General features: G+C 34.1%; 1 protein-coding gene across 11 annotated transcripts in view; it reads left to right on the forward strand.

Annotated features, from left to right (window-relative positions):
- LOC106464628 (protein Daple-like) overlaps positions 1-14,664 on the forward strand; it is a 142,667-nt gene that overhangs the window by 86,116 nt on the left and 41,887 nt on the right. For 10 of the 11 annotated variants that reach the window (XR_002611793.1, XM_022392361.1, XM_022392362.1 and 7 more), the window contains 4 exons: positions 1,362-1,541; positions 1,870-2,172; positions 13,454-13,642; positions 14,254-14,378. Coding sequence is in view for 10 of the 11 variants with exons in the window: in XM_022392361.1 (XP_022248069.1) it covers positions 1,362-1,541; positions 1,870-2,172; positions 13,454-13,642; positions 14,254-14,378 (797 nt within the window). In the remaining variant the exon portion in view is untranslated. The remainder of the gene's footprint in view (positions 1-1,361; positions 1,542-1,869; positions 2,173-13,453; positions 13,643-14,253; positions 14,379-14,664) is intronic. The other variant, XM_022392364.1, reaches the window with a different exon arrangement.

Here is a 14,664-nt window from a genome sequence, read left to right on the forward strand (position 1 = left end):
CACTTTAACTTGAACACATGCTATAATTCACAACAATTCACGCACTTTACTTACCGTCACTACCACTCACTTGACTCAATTATCTGTCTCTATCTCCATCTATCTGCAATTAATATCTCCGCTTTATTAGCCAGGCTTATATACTAAAATAGAGGGTGAGAAAAGACTAGAGTTTGCCAGGAACAGTCATGATCCTTCTAGAAACTCCAGCGCGCGTGCTTCCAGCATCATGTGACTTCCGCTGTCATAACAGTACTATTTGAAAGCTCTATACATTTCTAAAATCAGTAAACATGTTGAAGCTAAAAAAATAGTTTATTGTATTCTAACTTTTACTGGTTTACATACAATATAATTGAAGAAGAAGATTAAAGTGATTTTGAAGAACAAATTTTTTCCACAAATTAAGCTTAGAATTGTTTTGAAACCAACATGTCATATATATAATTATTTCAAATTTAAAGACAGGATCCCTAAACTGCATCACTCTTAAGTCATCTACAAATTTACATATTCAAGGTGTAGCCGTAGCCATGTGGGCTCTACAGTTCACTGTTTGAGCTCAGGAATTAAAGAACATGTGCAAAATACACTATATAATCAGTCTACCACTCTTTGTTACTGTTTGCAAGACTGTGACATTGGAATTACAACCAGCGATTTCAGCATCTTGGTCAATGAAACAATGCTTTGCACTAAAGAAAGCTTATGGATACACAGGGTGTGTCCTGAGTTGAATGTGAACCAAACAGTGTCATCTTTGATTCTGAAACTATAAACATATATAGTCTCATGTTAAAATTTGAAGTCATTCTAGAAAGAAAAAAAATGGTTATTTAGATTTATTAAGTATTTATTGTGGTGGTTACAAGGTCGGTCGAATTGAACAACCTGATATAGAGTTAGGGTAGAGAAAATAACAGACAAAATATAAAGATTCACTGAAAAATAATGATTGAAATTTATTTAGGGGATTTTATAGATTATGAAAGTGAAATTTGACAATTTTCAGATGAAAAAAGTATTTTTAATCGGAACATGAAAATCACTTTGCACTTAGAGCATTCAACACTGTGACTCCATATATTCATGGAGAAATGTTTAGTGAAAATACCTTGTTAAAACTTCTGATTTTTAGTCTACAAACGAATTAATGCTTACTGAAAGCTGGTAAAATCTTATGAAAATAGAGAGAGTTTATTAGGAGTTATAGTATATAAACAATAATGGTCAATTTGGAGTCACAATTGTGGCCGATTCAACTGAGTCCGTAGCAAAAGTGTTAATTCTATAGGTATTGTTTTTTAGATATTAGTATTTAGAGCAAATTAAAGATTTAAGAAATTGTAAATTTTCTTAAGGAGAATCATGTACAAGAAATTGCGAATGAAAAGGAGCAGCTTCAAGGAGAATTACAGCAGTTAAAAGTAACTATTGGGGAATTGCAGAGATCAAAGACAAAATTTGATGAGACAGAAGCTGAGAAGCAAGAGGCATGCAGGAATATAAAGAAGCTTCAGCATGATCTCTTAGAGTTACAGGTGTGTTTGGAGTTACTGGAATTCATTTCAAAATTTTTATATTTTAATGGTTGCAACCATTTCAGATATGAACAATTTAATGTAGTAGAGTACATTCTTTAGTTTTTGTTTTTAACCAGTACTCATAATTATTATGTAGAGGTGAAATTACTTTAAATCAGTTAAACTTTAAGAAAGCTTCTTGTTATTTGAATTAGAAATCAGGTATCAAGTGAATACTGAAAGTGGTTTCAATATTTTATTTATTACATTTGTGTTTTTTTTTTTGTATCATCATAAACCAAGACTGTTATATCAAATAATTATTTAGTAAAAAATTGTTTGATAGAAAGAACATCAACAATGTGAAGAAATGAAAATTTCAATGACAGCCCAAAGTTCTGAAAATCAACGATTACATCGACAACTGGAAGTCCAGAAGCATAAAATACAGGAAGTACAGGAAGATATAGAGAATGTAGAAGCAGAAAATCAACATTTGAAACAAATGGTTGACAATCTTCGGGCAAATACACACAAAGTACAAGAACTGGAAAGAGAGGCAACCAACCTGGAAGGAGACAACCATAAGCTAGAGCAGAAAAAAAAGAGTCTGGAGAAAGAAGTTGCACGATTGAAGCATTCCATTGAGGTAACTTGACAGAACATTTTTTGAAAGTTTACCTACTGAAAATTCTGGATTTAGAGTTGAATACATTTTAACATGAGTAAGCAATCTTTTATTACTTATTAATTGTAAATATTACCTAGTTCATGTTTTACTTCATTTATTGAGCTTTTGTTTGCCATAGTAGTGTCTTCAATAAAAGTCTCACTAAAGTATTTTTGTAAAATATTTTTCCCAGTAGTCAGAAAATGCATATCATTTTTAATACAGCTAACATGTTTTATTTTTTGAGGTTTTCTATTTATCATAAAGTGGTTCCACAATATTTTTACTAATTTGTTCTGTCAGTAGATACTCAGTTTGGGAACCACATTCAATACTGATGAAATAATTTCTTTGTTAGTGTGTTATATGTAATCTTAATCACAAATACTCATCACCATTAAAAGGTTATAACAATACCTTGATATTATGTATTTGCTATGTTACATATGTAGTTTTGAATTATTTTCATTTCAGATGAATTCAAAATTGGTTAAATTATTATTAAATATGAATATTCATTAGTTTAAGATGAAAATAAAGCATGCTGTTTAGAAAGTAATACAAAATGTATCATGATGTTTACAGAGAATGTGTATCTATGGTGCATAGAAAGTATCTTTTAACTATATATATGTTGTTATTAGCAGTTGAAGTTATCAGAATATTTAGAATTGTTTTTAAAGAAACCAGTGGTTCAACAGTGTGTTTAATGTGATCTGCATCATATTCAGGCAACATAAGTAACAGTCAGGTGATTCAACTAGCTAAGGTACAGTAGAGGAAATACTAGCACCTCAAATTACATAATAATGGAAAAATAAGTAGCTGTACGTCAAATTTAGTTTATGATGTGCATTGGATATCATAATTTATTAATGCTCTGGATACAGGTGAGGGGGTGGTTAATGTGAGCATTTCATGACGTTTACAGAGTTACATTCAAAACTTTATTAGCAATGTATGTCAATAAACTTGGCATTAAAACGTTTATGATTAAATTTTTGTATTATCGAAATTTTTAATTTGTTAATTTAAATAAATTCCCATTCTTCATTTTTGTGTCATGTGACCCTATGAACTCTGAATTTTGTTTTTTATGGTGACTTGGTGCCCGGGATTTGTTGAGGCTTGGTGTAGACTGAAGTCTGTGCTCCAAAGAGTAATGGAATAATTTTAATTTATAGCTTAATTAGAAAGCCAAGTAAATTATAACCTCCTTTCACAGTTACAGTTATTCTCGACTAGACTGCCCTCTAGTGCTCAAATTTTCACTTGTCATTAGCCTTGAAACTCCCACCTAATTCCACATGTATATCATATGGTTCAGCTGCATTTAAACATGCAAATTAGCATCTGACAGTCCTCAACCAATTGGAATGCAACATCGTCCTAGTATAACCCAATAACACACGTTGATCAAAGTGTAGATTGAACTGTACATCCCTTGAACTTTGACTTTCAAATTTTGGAATACTAAGTTTATTTATTATATCTGCTATTATGTGGCTATATAATGTGAAGAACTGAATAGTGGCCAATGACACTTTTTCTTCACTTCACCCATCCAGTGTATAGGTTTTCCTCATAGTGAATACAAAGCACGTTCACACCAACAGTATATTTGGCTGCAGGTGAGATGTTATCAGTGGATGAAGTGTTGGCCATAGTTTGTTGGGAGATGGCTTCTTTCTTGTGAGCCAAGAGATTTCCCAACTTAAAAGCAATTCTGCCTTTTCCTGAGGACAATGTGGACTTGGACAGTTCCCCCCCCCTTCTTTTGCTGTGCAAACATGTTTTCAGCCTGTAGAAGCATCTATACCTCAGTCACCATATTTTAAATTTGATATCACAGGTATGTATTGTTTTATCTTTGTCATACTTGTTCTTTGATCCCTTCCTTATTAGTTGCAGCATCTAGTTCTGAGTTTTTGATTCTTCCACCTTTGTTTGATATTGGGGTCCATGCTGAAAGTTTTGCAATCAATACATGCAGGGGTTAGTATGCTGCACCCCCACCTCCCTGTGTACTTCAGAGGCTCATGCACTTGCATAACATCATTCAGCAAACCCTTGGGTCATTCAAGTTTTGTTAGAAGGACTGTACCTCTTTTTTCACACCTGCTTTATCCCCTGTCCCAGTTCTTTTCCTCTCTCAAAATCCCATTTTCCGGCAGCGTCTCATAGAAGCAGTTCAAGACCTTCTCATCAAGGGTGCCATCAAACAGGTTTCTCCTATGCTTCCAGGATTCTATTCCTGACTTTTTGTCATCCCCAAGAAGACCAGGTATTGGCATCCTGTTTTTGATCACTTCCATTTGAAATGTTTCCTCGACATGCCTTGGTTCACTGTGGAATCGTACCTGTCTCTTAGATGGGCCTTTCTTTCAGGGCTTTAGATAACGATATTCTATGTGTCAGATGCATATTTTCACATTGCTATTGTTCAGACTTCACATCATTACCTACGTTTTGACCACAAGGATCATATTTATCAATTCTGAGCTCTTCCTATTGGGCTGGTATTGACTTTTTTTTTAGATGGTCTGGTCATTTGCCCAATTCCTACATTTTTGTGGGCTCAATTTTCATCTTTATATGGCTGGCTCCATCTTTTGCAGAGTCTTTCACACTCATTCAACTTCTCATCAAAGAAGCTGCTTGGGTGGGTTGGATTATGTAGGTGGAGAAGTCTGTTATCCACCTCATCTAATATCTTGTTCTTCTGGAGGTGTTTTTTCAACTCCCATTTCTGTAGAATCCAGTATTTTCCTCTTTGTCTGTGAGCTATGGAGTTTTTAGTTCAGCGAGCACTACTAGCACCTTCTCTTCATGCACAAGAGGTTCTGTCTCTTTTGGAAACTTGGGTCTCACTGGAGGCTCTTATCCCTCTTGGCCATGCCCACATGCATTCCTTGCAGTGAGTACTATAAGACTAATGCCACCTCATCATGGACCCTCTGGATTTACAGTTATCCCTTCCTGCTTCCCATCCATCAGACTTCCTCTTGTGGTTACAATGACAGCACGACAGTGGGGGTACCTATTCCTCCTTCCCATCCAGATATCCATGTTTTCACAGATGCCACATTTTGAAGATGGGGTGTGTGCTACGATACACAGGAGATCTCAGGGACATTAGTCTCGGGAGGAAGGAGGTCTTCACATCAACCTTTTGAAACTCTTTACTGTTCATTGGGTGATGGTTGTGTTTCTGTCATCTTTGCAGGGTATGACAGTTATGATTCATTCCCACAACTCAACAATCGTCTCTTACCTCACCTGAAAAGGGGGCACTCAATCTTGGTCCTATGTTCCCACACTCCAGAGTTCCACTTTTGGGCTGACAGCCATAAAATTCGTTTGCTGGCTTGTCACATACTGGGTGCCCTCAATATTGTCACTTTTCATCTGTCCTGTCCTGACATGGTTCTACCCATGGAGTGGTCTCTCAATCTCCAGGTATTCTAATGACGATGTTCTCAGTTGGATACTCCCCAACTGTATGCACCTACCACTTGTTTGAATGCTAAAATTCCTCTCTTTTGGTCCCCAGTTCCATATCGTTTGGCTTTGGCTGTATTCACATAGGGTTGGAAAGACCTTTTCCTTTATACATACCCTCCCATCCGTTTTCTACCCTGTGTAATATCTCCTCCAATCCACTCCATGTTGAGTCTTTCTTGTGGCTCCTTTCTGCCCAGCTTAACTGTGGTTTCTGTCCCTTCTCCAGGAACAACCTCCATTATCTCTCCCTCTCTGGCAACCTCACTCAGGGGTGCTTCATCCCACCATTTCCACTCTCTGTCTTCATGCGTGGCTTTTGTCTTGGTCTCTTGTGAGGGGTTAAGGACTATCCACAAGATAGCATCCCTGTTGTCTCACTGTCCATTTCTCATCCATGTCTGTATATCATTGTGAGTGGAGAATATTCCATTGTTGGTCTGTCCAGCATGGATTCTCTTCTTCCTCAGATATCTGATTTTTTACATGGTTGTTTGGTGTGGGTCTATCCATTTCAACCATTTCCTATCCAGTTATTTGCCTTTTATTTTGCTCTATGCATTGCCATTGTCCTCCTTGTACTTCTCAAATTGCCAAATTGGAATCTGAATATTGTTCTCCATGCCCTTTCTCTTCCTCCCTTTTAACCACTAACCTCATGTTCTTTGAAGACGTATTTTCTTCTCCTTTTGGCTTGTGTCAGACTTTTGTGCCATTGATGTTCACCACATTTTTTCCTTCACACCTATATCCTTTCACATCCAGACCATTTTTTCCTTCACAAAACATAATCTTCCTGCAAAGGAGATTTCGCCTCTACCCCTTTTCTCTTTCTTCTGTATCCCATATTTCCTCCTGCTCTGATCCAGTTCATCTTCTGTGTCCAGTCTGTGCTTTACAGTGTTAAGTGTTGTGCATATCACCTTTGCATGGCTCTCACTCCTTTTCTCCTGAATATTGTCAATTATTCAGTTTTTCGTCCCATCTGATCTGTCACCTACCAATGTTCATGGCTGCTCGTTTCCATCATCCTTTGGAGGAGATTATCCAGGCTGGCATGTGGACCACTCCCAGAGCTTTGTGTTATGCTACTTGCACCATTTGGGGGTTTCCTGTTCAGCTATATATCGTCTTTTCCCTGTAGCCATTCTACATACATTGGTACAACTCTGAGTGGGTAAGTTATTTTTGTTTCCTTTTTTTCTAGGGACCCACTGCACATGTTATGGATTCTGCTCTGTGGTGAGTGGTACCTGTCCAGGTATACTGATATCCAAAATCTGCAGTATGAAATCTATAAGATCTATCACACTGACTGTTGAGATGGGGTGATTCACTAGACCGCTTGCAGATTTTTCATTGCGGTATATTGGGTCATATGTTCGTATTGGACTGTACGCTCATGGACTAACATTAGTAAAGCAAAAAGAGATTGCTGCCCATCTGTAACATTCCTTAGATTGCTGGAATTGGGAAAAGTCTGCTTTTCAAAATAGGGTTTCATGGTCACCCATTGCACTTCTTGTGGTGATGCTTTCTTCTGGACTCTTGAACGTGTTTCTTTCTCCCCTTCTTTCAGTGGCGTATGGGAGTCCTTAACATTTCCCAGCTCCTAGCTGCTGGGATATTGGGTCATGGAGGAATCCTCCTGAGTGTGCACAATTCCACTCAGTCAAGAGTAGGGCAGTGGCATTCTGCCTGTGTACAAGGCATGGCTATCCTCCTGCCTTGGGTCTGATGTTTTATTTCAGATGCTGCCAGTTTGAGCTAATTTTTCCATCTATTTTCCAATTTGCCCCTCTGGCTGAGAACCCTACTGCTACCTGGATGTCGGTCCCTTGGCAACTGATTTTGGTTGGAGCTGGAAGAGCCAACATAAGTCCTCACACATGAGGAGGCTGGGAACTTCCTCCTACTGTGTACTGGATGTTACATCCCCAAAGCTAGTTGGTTTTGGACTGGAATTGTCCCTCCACATTGCATTTCCAACATCCTTACCATTGTCCAGATGTACATTCCCATTGTTTCTTGCTGGAGGTTGTGCTGGATTTGTACACATGATGGTTTAGGTTTTCGGAAAAGAAGCTACTCTTCCCTGTAAGTTTCTAGACCTGAGATGAATGGTTGAGGACCCTCCTCCTACCATGGACTGGTTGATTTCCTCCTGCTCTGGACTGGAGTTGTCCTCCCCTTTATGATTTGATGCACCCTAGCCACTCTACACACATTTCTCTTTAGGTAGTTAGAATTGTTACCTTGTTCTTCCATTTGGTTGCAACACCACAACTGTTGGCTCCACATTGGAAAATATTATACCTGGTTCAGATGTGGTGCTGTCTCCTATTTGTGTGTTTCCTCTCCATAGAGAGGGCTTACTCCATGGGTGCTCTTCAAATGCATTTGAAGGGTGCTCATCTAGGTAATTTTACACCGGTCCTTTCACTTGCTCAATGTGAGAATTTAGCTGTCACTGTGAGAGGAGGAAAGTAATTGTATCGGAAGTTAATATTTTTCTACACTGAAAATATATTTCCGATTAATACTTACCTCTACTCACTTCCCACCCATCCTTCCCATATCTAGTGTCGTTTTTTGTGCCTAATCTCAAGGTGAAGATTGGGTTTAACTGCATAGAGGGAGTCACCTGCTATAGGAGGGTTTGTCGTGCTCTTATTGGTGGAGGACTAATTTGCATACTTAAATGCAGTTGAACTACATGGTATACACATGGGATTAGATGGGAGTTTCAAGGCTAGTGGCAAGTGAAAATTTGCACACTAGAGGGCAGTCAAATCAAGAATAGCTGTAGCTGTGAAAGGAGGAAAGTATCTATCAAAAATATATTTTAAGTGTAGGAAAATATTAGATTTATTGTCTGAAATATTTTTGGTTCTAAATCCTAAAATATATGTTTGAAAGCTACATGAAATATTTTTGGACACCAAACACTGTTAGAAAAAAGAAGGCTTACGAAAGCAGACAAATGAGAGCATATTTTTTCTGTATTTGTTTTAAACATATTTTTAATAAAAGCAACTAAAATGTAATAATTAAAACTTATTAGGTTATACAAGAAAAGTTAAATAAAAAATTTCTTATGACTACTCATCAAGGAATGTAGTTGGACTCTGTAACCTGAAAACTTTCTTTACTGCAAACACTCCACACTCCCTCTGGGTGATATATTGCTTGCCATGGTAGTTAGATACATTCAAAGAGCATTAAAATTAAATGAAAGCTTTTAAAATAAATAATTCTAATTGTGTGTTACAATCTGCAATTATTATATAAAATAAAAAACAAAGGCATTTTTAACTTTATATTTTTCAACTTTCTCTTCAGATGATTTTGTTACAGTTAATGTTAGGATAAAGAAAGTAAGAAATATAGTATAACGTTTTAAAAAAGACAAAAAAATTTTAAATTCATTTAAGGAGTTCTAGAGGTATGCAAATGAAATATGGAAACTAAAATGAAAAGAAGTATTTTTGCTCTTAGCATGAAAATCACTTTTCACTCAGACTGGCTCAGAAAAAGCTTTGTAAATTCACAGACAAGTCTTTAGTAAAAATACTTGATTAAAAAAAAACAGAATTTTTTCATACAACAGACTTGTAATGTTTACTATAAGCTTCATGATACACTCAACACTTTCAGAGTTATAGTATGTATAATTCCATGGTTACAAGGGTGATTAAAATGAGAAAGTCTGTATATAGAGAGTTAATATACTTACGATATTTTCTATGCCAAGACAAGTTTTCACAACATATAATAATAATTGATTTCTTTTGGCCCACTGAAGGAACTTTTATAAATGGAACACGAAGTAAAAACAAAATATACCAAATTTGTTAGACATTTAATTCTATGAGGTATTTTATTTAGAGTTGGTATATGTATGTATTATTAGATTTTATTATCAAGGTTATTTATTATTATTTTTTCTATGAATTGTTACAAAACTGTGATAAGACTAAAAATGGAATGTGTTGTGGTATGCAGGCGTATCATACATTTTCTACCTTATATTACTATAGCAATTAAAAATTATTTTATTTAGTCTCATTCTATGCAGTTTTTGCATAAATATGTGGCCCAGAAAACCATTTAGTTATTTTTGTTCTAATTATCCTTGTTCCTTTGTGGTTCTCTTATAGATAATATCTGTTTTGCCCATAGGCTTTGCTTGAACTTTACATGTTGTGAAAGTAGGTCAACAAAGCAATATCCTTCAGTGGCTGAGTAGATAATATCTAGAGGTTATAGCCGTAACTATGTTACATGAGAATGATCAGTCACATGTTGTTATGGGTAAATCGAACATTTCATTTTAAGTAAGAAACATTGAATTGACACAGTTCTACTTGGTTTTCAACATAAGTCATCAGTCAATGAAATGATATCCTAATAGACAAAATCTGTTGATTGATTCATAGATCCAGTAGAAGGTGACAACCCAGTGTCTTACCAAATACATTGACTGTATTTTGCCTTTTGAAAATATAAATAAAGATTGATTTTCACTTTATACCAAATGTCCAGTCTGTTTATTCTCTTAGCTAAATTTAGCAACTTTGTGATTATTCTGATTGATCCTCTGATTATGAAATGGATATATGTAATACTCATGTGGAAATCAGTTTTACCTGAAAATACCACATAGGACCATTCTCTACATGAATGTAATGATTTTTTTGAGAATATAAATGTGTTACATTTCCAGAGAGAACTTACATGTTTGATAGATGAATTTCATATACTACTCGTTTTGTTTTTGGTTACAATAAAATAAATTGTACTTAAAAAATATTGAAATTTTGTTTTAAAACTTCTTAATATTCAGGAAGCATTAAAACATTATGAGTAACGAATTGTGGTTAATTTGTGAATGGAGAATATGCTGAGCTCTTATATTATAATCAACCTCCTTCTATTCTTAATAGAATTTTAACTTGCCAAATCTAAGGCTACTAAACTGTGATAGGATGTATGGTTAAACAAGTGACTGTATACTCGACTATTGTTTGTAATCTGTGATAGGTCTTATGGTTAAACAAGAGACCAAGAGAATCATTATTCTTTGTAAATTGTGATAAGTTTTATGGTTAAACGAGTGACTGTATTCTCAGATATTGTTTGTAAACTGTTATAGGTGGTATGGTTAAACAAGTGACTATGTGCTTCATTACTGTTTGTAAATATATATATATATATATATGTATGTGTGTGTGTGTGTGTGTGTGTGTGCACTTCAGTATTGTTTGAAAACTGATAGGTCTTATGATTAAACAAGTGACTGCTTAGTTATTGTTTGTGAAGTGTGATAGGTCTTATTGTTATACAAATGACTTAGTTCATTATTGTTTGTAAACTGTAATAGGTCTTATGTTTAAACAAGTGACTGTATGGCTCATTATTGTTTGTAAACTGATAGGTTTTATGATTAAACAAGTGACTGTGTGCTTCATTATTGTTTGAAAAATGGGATAGGTCTTATGGTTAAACAAATGACCATGTTCATTATTCTTTGTCAACTGTAATAAATAGGTTTTATGGTTAAACAAGTAGCTATGTATGTCATTATTGTTTATAAACTGTGATAAGTATTATGGTTAAACAAGTGACTGTGTGCTTCATTATTGTTTGAAAAAATGTGATAGTTCTTATGGTTAAACAAATGACCATGTTCATTATTCTTTGTCAACTGTAATAAATAGGTTTTATGGTTAAACAAGTAGCTATGTATGTCATTATTGTTTATAAACTGTGATAAGTATTATGGTTAAACAAGTGACTGTGTGCTTCATTATTGTTTGTAAATTGTGATAGGTCTTATGGTGAAGCAAGTGACTATGTGTTAATTTTTGTTTGAAAGCTGTGATAAGTCTTATGTTAAACAAGTGACTGTTGATTATTGTTTGTAAACTGTGATAAATCTTGTGATGAAACAAGTGACTTTATGCCTGATTATTGTTTGTAAACTGTGATAAATCTTGTGATGAAACAAGTGACTTTATGCCTGATTATTGTTTGTAAACTGTGATAGGTTTTATGGTTAAGCAAGTGACTGTGCTTCATTATTGTTTGTAAATTGTGTGATAGGGTCTTATGGTTAAGCCAGTGATTGTTTGCTTTATTATTATTGTTTGTAAACTGTTATTCATTATTTTTTGTAAACTACGATAGGTCTTATGGTTAAATAAGAGACTGTGTGCTTAGTTCTTGTTTGTAAACTATGATAAGTCTTATTGTTAAAAACAAGTGTTTCTACTTTCATAACATTGGGCAAAAGTTACTTTACAGTTGGTAGTATATGGTGGTATAGCTGATTTTATATGGTTGGTGCCAAAGAAAATATTATGAAAACAATTGAAACCAATTTGATTATTGGTTTTTTAAGAGTTAAGATGTTAAAAGTTAAATTATGTTCCAAATTAAAAAAACTATTGTCACTTTTGCCCCACCTTGTATATTAGACTGAAAGGATAAAGTTAGAGTCAGTGAGCTAACATGTTTTGCTTGTGATGAAAGTTTAAACAATATCCTGAGTATCTGTGGGATAAATGTTACTAAATGACGAGAATATTATGGAAGCAAAGACTAAATATTTAGTACTGAAAAACTGTTGTAAGAAAAGATGTTTTGTTATGGAGTAGGAAGTAATTATAATAAGTTTTTTTATATTATTGTTCTGTTGTATAAATATATGTTGGTGACTTGTTGTTACACATTTGTCTGGTAGGTATCCTTGTTGTTTAATTTTTTTACACACATATGTAATGTTAAAAAGTCGGGATTTTTTTTATGATACAACAAAAATGTTAGTCTACTTAACAATGCAATGTATACTGTGGAAAGAGTATCAGGTATTGATTGAGGTTTCATAAGAGTCATAGTGAATTAAAAGAGTATATCAGTAACTTGAAATAAGTAGTTATTGATTTAGTATTTTGATATTAAGAAGCTGAAGACTTTGTCATGAGTACAACCCAAGGAATTTTGTAAACTATGTTATGTAGAGCAAGTGAGACTAAAGACAGTCATGGTTTAAGTTACAATTAATTTGAGATAACTCGTATTTTTTAATTTTTGAAAGAGGTAAAACATTAGCAAGTTGTTTTACTGACCTGTTGAGCTTAAACAGTTGTAACCATTTTATTACTTGTATATCTGTAGTTAATTATAAAAACTTTGTTTCACAGTAAACTTGTGAATTATTTGTCAAATCCCAAAACAATCCAATTGAAATTTTTGTTAGTTTTCAAACACTTGAATTTTAACTGGACATTAAATTTTCATTTTCTATTTAAAAAAAACAAAAAAAAACACTATTATTTTATCTGAGCCAGGTGTGCTGGAATTTGGATCTGTGGGTCCATTGGTTACATGCTGTTACCACAAAAATGAAAAACAAATTGTGCTCCACACTTTGAGGCTATGGGTGTGTTAGAAGGGTGATGATCAAATCCCTCTATTTGGTCAGACAAGAGTTGCCCAAACGTTGTTGGTGGGTGCTATTGACCAGCTGACTCTTCCCTATTCTATTAGTTTAAAACTATGAACAGCTAGTGTACACAATCTTCAAGTAGTTTCACAAAAATATCTGAACAACTTAATTTCTAAACATGTTGAATGTTAAAAATTTCATTTCAAAGTTCAAATTAATTATTTTCTATTTTTGGTGTGATATATACCATTAACTACTGTACTGTATTTTCTTTCATGAAGTTTATTTCTTTTACTTTGTTTTATTTAGATCAAAGATGAACAGGTTGATGAATATGCCTCAAAAGTGTCATCTTTAGAACGTGAAAAAAGACAGCTACAAAAGGAAGTAGAAAATTGGTCTCAGACAATGGCTCGTGTTCGAGAATTAGAAAGGGACAACAAGGATTTGTCTCATCAGGCAGCAATTCATCGAAACACCCTGAACACCTTAAGAGAAGTAGCTCATTCACATATTTTGTTCAAATTTAGACTGTAAGATTTGTTTTGTTTTTCATTTGGAAGCCAATATAAAATTGTTAGAAATTATACACTAACTAAAGAAAGAAGTAACAACTTCAGTGTCTTTTTGGTGCAATATTTATTAATATCAAAAAAAAAGGTTAGGCAGTCAGAAGATACCAGAAATTAGCCAGATTGTTTTTACCGTCTCCAAAGATTTATAAGACAAAGAGTTAAGGAAATTGTTAGATTTGGTTGTGCTAAGAAAATGAAAAAGTTACCTCTTAAGTAAAGCTTGAGCTGGAATACTTGATATTTAGAAAACTTAAGTAGTTAAAATGCATCTTTTGATATGCCCATTAGTTGGGATTTTATTTTCAGAGTTCTTTCCTTTTATTTTTGTCTTAAAGTATTTTGATGATATACAATGAAATGATATTTATATTACAAGAAAATACAAGAAACTTGCATGTGATTTGTCTTTTTCACAACTAGTCCAAATCTTGTATCAAATTTAGAATACAATGTATATACTAAAAAGAATATTCTCTTGTTTCTAGAAGAGAAAACAATTAATGTTTGAAACATTTTCTGATGAATTGTACAAAGATTTTTTTTCAGGACCTGGTAAGTGAAAAACTTAAGAGTCAGCAGATAGCAAGTGGTTTAGAGAGACAGTTGAACTACCAACAGAATGAAGATGTAGACGCTGCTTGTTCATGGTCTAGTCATGAGTGAGTCACAAGTTCTCTCTATTTAACTTATGATTAGGACAATTTAAAAAAAATATTTTTATGATTAACAACCATAAACAAATATGAATTACCAACACTTGTGTAATATTTAAAATTATAATAATTAATTAAAAACAACATTTACTATTTACACAATTAAAACTTTATTGGAGCCCTACAGTTTCCATTTTAAAATAACACTCTACATAACTTCTGAAGATGACATACATTACGTTGAAACTAGAACTTGTAGAGTGTTGTTTTAAAGTGGAAGCCATATGGCTTC

This window comes from Limulus polyphemus, unplaced genomic scaffold, assembly GCF_000517525.1.
Source record: "Limulus polyphemus unplaced genomic scaffold, Limulus_polyphemus-2.1.2 Scaffold1703, whole genome shotgun sequence".
Classification (NCBI taxonomy): Eukaryota; Metazoa; Arthropoda; class Merostomata; order Xiphosura; family Limulidae; genus Limulus; species Limulus polyphemus.